At 43.5% G+C, this 12,481-nt stretch overlaps 1 protein-coding gene across 5 annotated transcripts in view; it reads left to right on the forward strand.

Annotated features, from left to right (window-relative positions):
* Positions 1 to 12,481, forward strand: part of ZNF827 (zinc finger protein 827) — a 186,300-nt gene that overhangs the window by 30,412 nt on the left and 143,407 nt on the right. For 4 of the 5 annotated variants that reach the window (XM_020892016.2, XM_020892019.2, XM_020892017.2 and 1 more), the window contains exon 2: positions 5,855 to 6,901. In XM_020892016.2, coding sequence (XP_020747675.2) covers positions 5,855 to 6,901 — 1,047 coding nt within the window. Of the gene's footprint in view, positions 1 to 5,854; positions 6,902 to 12,481 lie in introns of those variants that run through there. The other variant, XM_020892018.2, reaches the window with a different exon arrangement.

Genomic DNA, 12,481 nt, shown 5'->3' on the forward strand with positions numbered 1-12,481 from the left:
CTGAAAACATTTTCCTTAAGTGAAACTATCTAACAAGGTCACCAGAATATTAGCTTAGTCCACGACTGGGTTATTTCCTGTTTGATAGTTTGCAGAAGAGGGAGCCCGGTTATAAGTGAATTTCCAGTGTCATCTGTTGAAATCTTCTTCATCCTCCAAGGTCCGTTTCCAAAGCCACCTGCACAATTGGAATGAATGATTTGCTCTCTTAGGCACACAGGACTCTGTGATGGCACCAGCCATTGTGTTTCACAGGCTTGTGCAATCCTTGCTCCCCTGTTAATTATAAACTGTTGACCTAGACATTGTTACTGTCTCTGAGGCTCTCTGTTGCAGAGAACAGTTCCCTGACTATGTTAATAGTAAATGTTCAGTAAGTGTTGAATTAAATCCATTATCAGCATTGGTTTTACTAATAGCTTTTGTATACTGCTGTATAAACTTTACCAACTGCTCTTGTGTACAATTGCAAGGAAAAATCTATTGTATGTTTTAAGGTGGGTATTCCTGGTATAACTGATAATACTGATAGTGGCCTGTTTAGCTTTGGATGCATATTAGGTGGAAATGGAAAACATGCAATATTTTTAGATGCAAATGAACTGGAAGGTTAGGGATCAGGTGAACACACCTGTGGTCACAAGAAGAGGGTGTTGGCTGCCAGAGGACTGACCATGAGTCAGCTCCCTCCAGGCGAGTCCTAGGAACCTAATCCTGATGCTCTTCAATAACTGCCAATGAAATTCGTGTGTATTGACTGGTGGGAATGGTTTGTGGGTAGATTAAGAACGGAGGCTTTTCAGCTTCCGTCTCCACTAGCTTTAACCTCAGCCAAAAGGCATGAAAATTAATAGGTGCCTCCTTATATTTTTTTCTCTCTCTCCTCCTGATCTTTCTGAACAGGGATCTTTTGAGTTGAATATCGGTCCAATTAAATGCACCTGATTAAAACTGTCAAACCAAAAAGGAAGTGAGCTGAAAAAAAATTTCAGCAAGAGTGGCAGATCTCAAGTTACTCAGTTTCTCTGCTTGAGAACTGAATTGTAAATAAATGTGTTAGGTAGGGAAATTTTGTTTTGTTTTCCCCAAAGGAGAAATATTTGCCACATGGAAACAAAATATATTCAGCATGTTTTCATTCTGTAATTGCGCTGCTTCTGTTCTTAATTCTTTCTGAGTTTCTGATTTAAAGGGAAAAACACGGAAACAGACTGTTGTGTAAAATTGACAGGAATGAGTGTGAACCTGGCTGTCAGAGACATAGGTTGTCGTAAAATTAGCAATGGAAATAGCTTCCTATTCTAGAGGTTAAAAATAATGCATCTAGAAGGGAGTTGTTTACATTGGCCATTCAGAGGCTTCCCCTGGAGACTTAGTTAGAAAAACTGTGAAGTCCACGGTGGATGCTGGATGCGCAGACAGCATTTCTAGGAGGGCGTCTCACAACTCTGGGAGGGAGAGGGGTGGGGACAGGAGAAGGAATTGGGGATGGGGGTGAGTTCTCAAATTGTGGAAGAGGGTCAAAAGACAAGCCTCATTTGTTCTAAACTTTGCGATGTCCAACAAATTAATCCCTTAGATTGCAGGAATGCTATTTGAGCATCCCAGTGACAGAAGCCTTTCTCATCCTGCATCCTGAAAGGAGCTGGGGGCGGGGGTGGCCCACAGACCTTGCTGAAGGGGAGCTTCCCAAAACTGGACCAAGGAACACCTCTTGGATAAAACTGGATGTGAAAATAAACAGCAGCCCAGCAGAAAGGAAACCAAATTAATTTATGCGTGGGAGAAAATCTTTGTTGCTGCTCTTTTATGAAGTGAAAACACATTTGTTGGAGATTTTCAGGGTTTTTCTCTCACCCTCTGTGGGTCCCAACTTCTCTTGTGTTCATTTCTCTGAGTGCATACCCCAGCTTTTACTTGACCTCAGGTGACGACAGAATAGTTTCAGAGATGTTTCTCCTCAGGTTTCTGGTCTGACTCCTTTGAGGCCATGCACTACAATTATTTGCTGGTTTGTTACTTAAATAACCACGATTGCAGTAGCAGCATCTTCCGAGAAGCGATTAATGGAATATTATGAATTTAAAAGGGCTTCCCTGGTGGTTCAGTGGTAAGGAATCCGCCTGCCAATACAAGAGACACAAGTTCCATCCCTGAGTGTGGAAGATTCCCACGGAGAAGGAAATAGCAACCCACTCCAGTATGCTTGCCTGGGAAATTTCATGGACAGAGAGAGAGGCCTGGTGGGCTACAGTCTGTGGGGTCGCTAAAGAGTTGGACGCGGCTTAGCGACTAAACAACAACAACAAAATGAGTTTTAAAATACTCTTTAGGTATTTGAGTTTTCTTGCAGTACAGAAGAGAGTGTATGTATCTCAGTGAGTGTATCTGCAAAGCACAGAGCAGTAGATGGTTAAGAAATGTATGGATATTTTAGAGGACTTAAATTGGTCTATTTAAGAAATGCTTTGTTTGCATGTTCTGGGCTTGTGTTTTGGTGAGGTTGAGGAGGTTGCTTTAAACGTAGTTATCAGCTGTTTGTATCACGCTGGAAAATTTGGATCTCCTTATCGCTGTTTGATGGGCTTAGAGCCTGAATTGACAACTTCTTTAGTTTTTGACCCACTCACCAGCTTCAGCACATCTGGAGGGGGTGAATCTTCTTTTCACATCTGGAGTGGGCCAGAAATTAAACTTTGCCTTTGGGGCTTTGCCAAAAGGTGTGCCGAATTTTTTAGGTATTTGAATCCATTTTTGAGAACAACAACAAAGAAGAGGCAGAGAGGGAATGGAGAAATTATAGAAATAATTGGTACTTAGCTCTTATTGGTCTATAATAAGAGTGAACGATATCTTTATCAATGAGAATTCACTTGCTGATTTCTCTTTCCAGAGGGTAGAAGGACAGCTGCTCAGATTTTCTAGAAGATGCTGCTCAGAGGGCATCTGTCAGGGGCTTTGAAAAGGAGCACTTGGCCAGATGTTGAGAGATTTGGGCTTTTGGTTCCAGTGTTAGCAGTAGGTTAGCTCTGTGTGTGCCTTAGATCCAACTTGGTAACCTTAAGAATATTTAATAGTCTCAGTAAAATGACAAGACTGTACACGGATGTGGTTGTGATTCTTTGTGGTTCTCAAAACCCTGATTTTATGTGCCTTATTAATTGCCCCAGACTGCAAGGAATGACAACCCGCTCCAGTATTCTTGCCTGGAGTATCCCATGGACAAAGGGCCTGGTGGGCCTTTGGACATGACTGAAGCGACTTAGCATGCACACAAGGTTCTACACCAATCTTGACTATGGAGAGCTACTCTAGTTTGACAAAAGCATAATTTACAAAAAGGAACATAAAATTAACCCTGTTGTTGAAATTGATGTTGGCTGCTTGGTGGTTGGTAAAGAGCATCTCTTCGAGAAGCCGTTGGTGAGATGAGTGGTTCTGGGTTGCGCTGGTTTCAGGAAAGATGACAAATGTTGAAATCAGATGGGAAGAAGAAAATGTGGCAAATCACCAGGAGCCAGACTGTTTTTAACAGAGAAAACTCAATTTTGCCTGCTTTTCTCCAGCAAATCCCATTTGATATTTTATATTTTCGTGATAACTTAATAAGGAATCTCAGGAAGGAGTTGCAGACCTGTAACTTAGTGAAAGAGAATTTGTCATTTGTGACATTTCTTCTCTAAAGAGCATGGGAAGATCGATGTATTAGCTTGTAGTTCGGGCATTACTACTTCCAGCTATTTCTATTCAGAAAAGAAACAGCACGATATATGTAGCAAAACTTGGCACAGTGGGGAATTTTGGCTCCATCCCTAAAGCGCCATCGAACTCTCTAGGGACTAGGCATTGTGTGAGGCATATGTGGAATCTGTACATAGTAAGCCACCATCCCTACCTTCCAGGAACCCGGTCACTTAATTTTTTAGAAGATAAGTCCACAGTAGACAGATCACTTAGACTGATACAGTATCAGTATTTTAAAAATGGGAATGTTGGGTCTGCATTCAAAATACATACAGAACCTGACTGCTTCTTCCCACCTGCAGTCACCTTGAGCGGCCTCCCTGTTCCCACCTTGTACCTGCATTCTCTTTTCCACAGGCAGCCAGAACAAAGCTTGGAAACCGTAAGTCGCGTCATGTCACTGCCCCGCCACTGCCCCTCCAGTGATTCCCAGTCACACCAGTTGCAAAAGATGCAAAAAAATCTTTCGGTAGTTTACAGCATCCTTCTGATAGGCTCGGCCTCCCTCCTTTACATCTCTCTGTCTCGTTATTTCTCTGACTTTCCTGCTGCTCTGACACTCGCTGGCTTCCCTGATGGTCCATGCATGTGCCAGGCAAGTTCTCACATCGGGGCACTTATAGTGGCCCTCCCCTGCCTGGGCCCCGCTCCCAGAGATGGCTGCATGACCGATTGTTGGTGTCTCTCAAGTCTTTGCACAGGTGTCACGACCTCAGTGAAGCCTCACCCTAACCATGACTGTTGAACATGACAACTTACCTCCTACCCATTACCCCAGTCCTCTGTGTCCTTCTGTATGTTCCTCCACAACCCTTACTGCTCTCTGGTTTTCTCTGGGATTTACTCATTTATTCATTTTGTTTAACATCTGTTTTCCTCACTGGAATGTAAGCTCGAAGAAGGCAGGATCTTCGTTTTGTTCAACATTGTTCAGTCTTGAAACACCTGCCATGTGGCAGGCACTCCCTCATTAGCTGTCGAATAAATGAGTGAATGAATGAGAAAGAGAAATTAATTCTGACACTGGGTTCTAGGGAGAATAACTAGGAGGAATCCTTTGAGCTGGGTGTTGAAGGATGGGCAGAATTGGACAGTCAGGCCTTCTGGGGGGAGACATCGCAGGTTGAAGGAATATTTTGTGCAAAGGTAGAGGAGTGGCCGAGCCCACTTGTGCTCCTGGAAAAGCAGAGTCCCAGCTGACTGGTGCCGGGGCCCAGTGGGAGCAGTAAGGAGGGACAGATAAACTCATGGGTAGAAAATGAGGAAAGGGGACTCCTGGTGGAGTGAGGGAACAGATGACTAATCACTGCCCGTGTTGAGAGGGCCGGCAAGTTGAGGGTTGGGATCTCAGACGAGCAGTTTGCGTTGTCCCTTTAAGAAGTCAGGGAGAGATTGTCCCTTTAAGATATCAGGAATGTGAATAGTGTTTGCTAGTGAGATCTGATTTTTGTATAGTACTCGACTGTTTTTTCAAAACATGGTTGCATGTTTATTATGATGGAAGCTTCAGAACAACTCTGTGAAATTGGTAGAATATCTAATAGGCAAGTTTTTATTTACATATTTTGATTTTTTTTTTTTTTTTTTAATGAATTGCATGTTCTATCAAGCCAGCTGAGGTGGTGGAGTTAGAAAGTGAGAAGCAGCTTCCGACTGCCTCGGGTCTCATCACCCAGTTTCCCCCTATTCTGGCTGTCAGTTTCCTTCCCACATGATCTTGAAGATCTGCTTGCTTTTTACCTGGGCACAAGCTTCTCCCCGATTCCCCCATTCACTGAAAAGCATTTTCTGCATCTAGTTTCTTCTTTACCAGCTCCGTATTTTTCATTCCTCCTTTTCCATTTCCCTTGATTTGGAATAATTAGAAAAGGATGAGCGTGTGTAGAAGGTGGCTGTGCTTTAATCCGTGGCCCATTCAGCATCCTTTCAAGCTTAGGTCCAGAGGCTCTGACCCAGCCCCTGACCTCCTGGAAGGTTGTCTGTCTTTCGTGTGGTTTTGGAGCGGGAGGGGCAGGGCAGAGGAAGCATGTCCACGACTCCATTTTTGCCTGTCTTCAGGCTTGCTTGTTGCTTGCTTTGGGAGTAAACCTGATCTTCTTAATTCCCCCAGATGTTAGTAGGCAGGACGAGGCGGAGGGAGAACTCAGTGAAGGAGAACACTGGTATGGGAACTCTTCGGAGACGCCGTCGGAAGCCTCCTATGGAGAAGTCCAGGAGAACTATAAGCTGTGCCTGGAGGACCGGATCCAAGAGCAGTCCACGTCCCCCGACACCTCCTTGGGAAGCGCGACCCCCAGCAGCCACACGTTGGAGCTGGTGGCACTCGACGGGGAGGCCGTGCGAGACCCACTGCAGTGCGCGGATCACCTCTCCCCCGGCGTGTCTTCTCTGTGTGACGAGGACCACCCAGGCGCCGCCAAGCCCTTGAGCAGCAACCTGAGGCGGCTGCTGGAAGCCGGCTCGCTCAAACTGGACGCCGCGGCCACGGCCAACGGCAGGGTGGAGTCCCCGGTCAACGCGGGCTCCAATCTCTCCTTTTCCCCGCCGTCCCACCACGCCCAGCAGCTCAGCGTGCTGGCCAGGAAGCTGGCCGAGAAGCAGGAACAGAATGACCAATACCCTCCAAGTAACCGTTTCCTATGGAATCAAGGTAAGTGGTTGCCAAACTCAACCACCACCTGCGGCTTGTCCCCGGATTCCGCCATCCTCAAACTGAAAGCTGCAGCCAATGCCGTCCTGCAGGACAAATCGCTGACCAGGACGGAGGAGACCGTGCGATTTGAGTCCTTTCCCTCCCCTTTCAGCTCCCAGTCTGCCAGCTCCACCTTGGCAGCTTTATCCAAGAAAGTCAGCGAGAGAAGCCTGACTCCTGGCCAGGAGCACCCGCCCCCGGCCAGCTCTTTCCTTTCCCTGGCTTCCATGACCTCCTCGGCGGCCCTTCTGAAAGAGGTCGCCGCGAGGGCTGCCGGGACCCTGCTGGCTGAGAAATCGTCACTGGTGCCTGAGGACCCTCTGCCGCCGCCGCCTTCGGAGAAGAAGCAAGAGAAAGTAACCCCGCCGCCGCCGCCTCCACCGCCGCCGCCGCCGCCGCCACAGTCCTTGGAATTACTGTTGCTCCCCGTTCCCAAGGGAAGAGTCTCTAAGCCCTCCAACGCAGGTATGGACGCTTTCATTTCCATCAGCCTCTAAGTCTTTTTTTTTTTTTCCGCCTGTCAATTGCAATGTCTAATTCATTGCCTTCTTCCTTCGCGTGGGTTCCCCATCCGATCTGAGGCAGGAATAAAAAAGCAGAAGCAACGAAAAATAAGTAAGCAGCCTCGGGGTGGGTCTTTCATGTATGGATGACACAAAAACTTCACCAATAGCTTTATTTTTGAAAGGTAATGAATAATCTTAGAGACATACAGTACTCCTTCCCTTTCATAGAAACGATTTTTTTTTTTCCCTTACTGAGTTCAGGCTAGGTCCGCACAAGATATATTTAATGGAGGAAGATCAAAGTATCTTTGTCATGGAGTGCATGGCATCACTGCACAGGGGGGGAAGAAAAAAACTCACTGCTTTTGAAACAGTTGACAAGAGAGAGCTTACTGTCCTACAGCTTCCATCACAAATGGACTTTTGTGTCATCAGTAACTATTCTGCCCTAATTTATCACACTATATGCTTTTTAAAATAATTTTTTTATTGGAGTATAGTTGCTTTACAATGTTGTATTTCTACTGTACAGCAAAGTGAATCGTCTATCCGTATACGTACATCCCCTTTTTTTTTGGATTTTCTTCCCCTTTAGGTCATACACAGAGCAATGTGCTTGCCTTGCAATAGGTTCTCATTAGTTATCTCTTTTATATCACTACTGATATATGTCAATCCCAGTTTCGCAGTTCATGTCACCCCTTTTGTATACCCTTACATTAGCATTTTTATTAATATTTTGGTGGGACATAAGCCTTTACATACTCTGTTCTTATGTAATTTCTTGTTGTGTAAGAACTCGATAAAGAATATTGTCATTCAGACGTAATCAAAGCATTTCCTGCAAATTCTTTATTTTATTCCAGTCCAATCAGATTCTGAAGGAATGTGCATGTGGAAAATGTGAATCATGGGTTTTTCTAATGGGGACGGTCTTTCCAAAGGAGAAGTCGCAATCTTCTAGAGCCTTGATGTTCACAGTTATTCATCGGAGGGAGAAACTTAGTCACTTGGGTCCTCATAGTGGAAACATCATTTCTTGTACTGGTTTGTTTTTAAATGATGCCCATGGTAAAAAAAAACAGGGTCCTGGAGATGGATATATGGAGTTTCAGATGTCTCTGGAGGACATCCTGCCAGACTTGAGCAGGAAGTGGGCCATGTGTGTCCTCATCAGTAGAAACATTGGCATTGTGTGCATCTAGCCAACTTTTGATTATTTGCAGCCACACTGGTGAGAGGGGCTTAGAATGGCAAATCATTGAACAATCACAGCTAATGTCAGTTTGATGCGTTTATGACAAATTTCCATTTAAATTGCTGAATAAGCTCTATGTGCTCATTATAATTGCTTTAAAACTTGTGTAAACAGCAGACTAGAAAATGGATATCTGGAACTTTTATGACTTTTTAAGTGATCCAGACCACTCAGTCCAAGGTTTCTGAAGTGTCAATAAAATCCTAAAATTTTATCAATGCTGAGTTTCCCTTCTCCTCACTTCTCACCTGCCATCTGGTGAGATAAAGAGAGAAATGGCTAAAATTAGGGAACAAGGAGACAAACAGAGGGACCAAAGTAATTTTTATAAGGGAATAAAATCATTCCTGGTTTATAAAAATTTCATTTAGGGGGAGCAGCAGAAAGAGAGGTATGGCCGTCTGTGTAAAATGTTACTTTTTGTATATTCTTCATATGGTTCTTAAATAGCTGAATTAAATGGTGTTTCTCCTATAAACTCACCTGGACATTAGTTATTTGGAAAAGCTTATACAAAATAGTAATAAACTTCAGCTTGTTGGTGGCTTGGAAAGAAGGAGCTGATAAGACTGTCTCCTGAAGGCTGACTGTAATGGCTTGGTCATTTTAAAGAGTCTTGGGTATAACCAGCAAGTTATGAAGTCTGAGCTTTTCATTCAGGTGACTAGATGCATGTGAGGAGGAGGGGAGGTCTCAAGCTTCCAGGGTGGGCTAGACTGTTTTTGCCTGTTTGGTTGTAGGATCTACAACCCAGGGACAAGATGGGCTCCCATTTTGCTTTAATGTCCACGGGTTTCCTGGTGACTCAGATGATAGGGAATCCAGCTGCAATGCAGGAGACCCTGGTTCTATCCCTGGGTTGGGGAGATCCCCCATAGGAGGGCATGGGAACCCACTCCAGTATTCTTGCCTGGAGAACCCCATGGACAGAGGAGCCTGGTGGGCTACGGTCCACGGGGTCGCAAAGAGTCGGACCCAACGGAGCGACTGAGCAGAGCGCAGACCACGCCCGCATCTCCACGGGCTTCTCAGCAGGAGTGACTGTGGAGGTCTATAAGAAATCAATTTTTCTTTTCTCTTTACTGAACGTGTTCTGTTGCTGAAACACTATTTGAATCAATGACCACGTTCCAATTGAAAAAGGAGGGAAAAGAACTTAAAACGGGACCCTGCCACCTCTTTTGCTGATCGACAGGGACCCCTGTTTTCCCTGTGTGTCTGTTCACACTCCAAGATGGGGCTCCGCTGACGGAGTAATTGTATTTAAAAAGTAATATTCATTTTGCGAAACTCAGGCAAGAGAAAAGATGGCCACAAAAAAAAGCACGAGGGCTTTTAAAATGATCCCTGTGTATCCATGTGGGCGCATGCTAAGTTCAAGTTCTGTTTCTTTTAAATTAAAAAAAAATTTTTTTTATTTAACTGCAGTCTGCTTATTAAACTATAGTTGGTTTACAGTACTGCATTAGTTTCAGTTGTATAGCTTCATATTCTTTTCCATTATAGGTTCTTAGACGATGTTCACTATAGTTCCTTGTGCTATCCAGTAAATCCTTGGTGTTTATTTTATATGTAGTGTTGTTTATCTATAAATCCTGTACTCCTCGTTAACCCCTCCCTGCCTTTCCTCTTTTGTTAATAAGTTTGTTCTCTCTGGCTGTGAATTTGTTTCTGCTTTGTAAACCAGTTGATTGTATCATTTTTTAGATCGCACATATAAATGACATCATGTGATACTTGTCTTTCTCTGTCTGACTTACTTCACGTAGGATGATAATCTCTAGGTCCATCCATGTCACTATAAATGGCATTATTTCATTCTTTTTAATGGCTGAGTATTATTCTGTTGTATGTGTCTGTATATACCACATTTAGTTAACCGTTCATCTGTTGGTGGATGTTTAGGTTGCCGGACAGGTTCTGTCGCTTATTGCATGGACTGGAAACAGGCGAGGCGGTGCCTCTGTGCACTTGTCACTTAAAGTGAATGTTATCAATTCCCAGGATCCTGACTGGGTTATGGATTAAGAAGTTGATAGAATATCTGGTTTTGTTGTTTATCTTTGTACCATGGAGAGATGATTTGGCTGGTGTTACTTAGGTCCCTCACCAGTTTTTTAATCTGAGGAGTGGAAGGGAAGGTGAGTCTTTCCATCTGTTCCCCGCCTCCCCTCTTTCCCTTCTCCACTTGGTACTGTTGGTTTCAGAGACACTTGGGGGATGGATTTGGGTGTGACTCGATTTTACCTAAGAAGCATTACAGGGATGCAGTGAGAGCTGTCACCCATGCTTCGAAACAGTTCTCATGACTATTTTCTTTTTTATGTTTGTAAGAAATCTAAGTTTAATTCACAATAGGTAGGTGGACTGACTTCTCACAGGGAAACAGTTTCTGTTGCCCACTGACTTAAACAAGTAATAACCCCCCAGCCCCCACCCCAAAAAAATCCACAAAAATACACACTATCCGGATTCTAAGCAGGGCTTATATTTTGAAGCTCTTTCTCAAAATGTTGCACAAAGGGCATATAAAGTTGATTCTGGAGTTACAAAGCGAGATGTGCTCGAAAAGCCAGCCTTGTGTTGAGTCATTTAGACACTAGCGTCTCTTTGACCTTCTTTAGGTCAAGGGAAGTCCAAACCATGAAAAAAAAAAAAGGTGTCTTTTAGGTCTGGCCTTATTCTTCTTTTCTGAACAGGATTCGGTTGTTGCCAGGTCATAGTATATTTAATTCCTTATAAAGAGTCCATCACTCGATAGCCTTTCCCCCTGCAAAGAGAGGTATTGCCGGAGTAGGAGGTTTCTTTCATGTGACCCTGAGCCCCGGCACATGCGACACTGCTCTTCTGAAAGGGGACAGGGTAGAGAGAAGATTATGTCCGTTTGCTCTAAAGATAAATGTCACACATTGACTCAATTCTCTTTGAAGCTACTGTTTTGCTGCAGCTCAGAACAAAATAAATAGTTTTTATTTTAAAGACAAAGTTTCTTGTAGAAGGCTACAAAGATTCCCAGGATGCCAGGCTCTTGGTTAAAAGGAATCAGGAGGAGCCTTTCCCAGAGAATGTCTTCCAAAACATCTTATTTTCCTGAATAAAATTTAAATATGCTTAGGAGCAAGCTGGTTTCATACAGCTGGGAGCTAAGAATATTTCCTGGGTCAATAGATAGGTTTTCTGGTTGCTGTTTTCATTCCTATTTATGAGATGTTATTAACTTTATTGCAAAAGCAGAGAAAGTCCAGAAAGACAGGTCACCTCTTCTGATACTCCCCTCAGGTCCATCATTATTAGAGCCGTAATCTGGGGATGATCGCATACGGGGACTTTCTTAGAAAAGGAATCCGCTTTTTAATCAAGATTCAGAATTCTGTGTCGCTCATCTCCATAATATCTCCCCAGTGACTTAAATTGTCTCAAGATATCAGGCTTTTCTGTAAGTTTTACTGAGTATTTACCAGTTGTTAGAATATGCATCAATTATCTCAGTATCTCAATGTCAGTAACGACAGAAGGACCCAGTGACATCCATGACCAACACAGTTTTGTGTTTCCCTGAAATAGCATTTGAAAGACTTGCCCAATAAATTCCATGTAAAGATATCAAATCCCTGCATGTTGTTACAAAGGAGGGTGTCTTATCCTACACACATATGCACTAGTAGGTTAGTGGGCCTAGAGTTGAGATGGATGGTGCATGGATTACAGACACCCAGGGCCACCTGTCATCTTAAACTCCTTTGCTGTGTATGGAGGGGTCTGTTTGCAGAAACTATGCACTTGCAAATTATCTTGATTTTCTACAGATTGCCACTTAGGATGTAGCAAGGTAAAGTTTGATTTCAAAGCCTACAAAACAATTAACATTTGTTTAAAAAATACCTACATTGAGTTACAGTGATTCAGTTAAAACCCTCCATTTTTTTTTTTTTTTTTTTTTAGTCCAATGAAATTTTTATATATAGACAATAGGGCAGAGCACCAACCGGAAGTGAAGAGATTGTCTGTCATCACTGCTCTGCCACTCATGAGCAGAGGGACCATCGTAAGCATCTATCCCAATTCAGTTGCCTCTCCTGCACCCTGAACTGGTTAAGATTTATCTTCAAGGTTCTTCCCTGCTTTAAAATTCCTTACTTTTACTTTCTTTCACTTTATTTGTCTATCCACCCAAAACAAAACTTTTTTTTCTCCAGTTTTTGAATTACACATGTTGCTTCTTAAAATTCACTCTCAAACTTCCTGCACGATCTCTCTGCCTTGGCCAGATCCTGTCCATTG

Source organism: Odocoileus virginianus, chromosome 12, assembly GCF_023699985.2.
Source record: "Odocoileus virginianus isolate 20LAN1187 ecotype Illinois chromosome 12, Ovbor_1.2, whole genome shotgun sequence".
Lineage (NCBI taxonomy): Eukaryota > Metazoa > Chordata > Mammalia > Artiodactyla > Cervidae > Odocoileus > Odocoileus virginianus.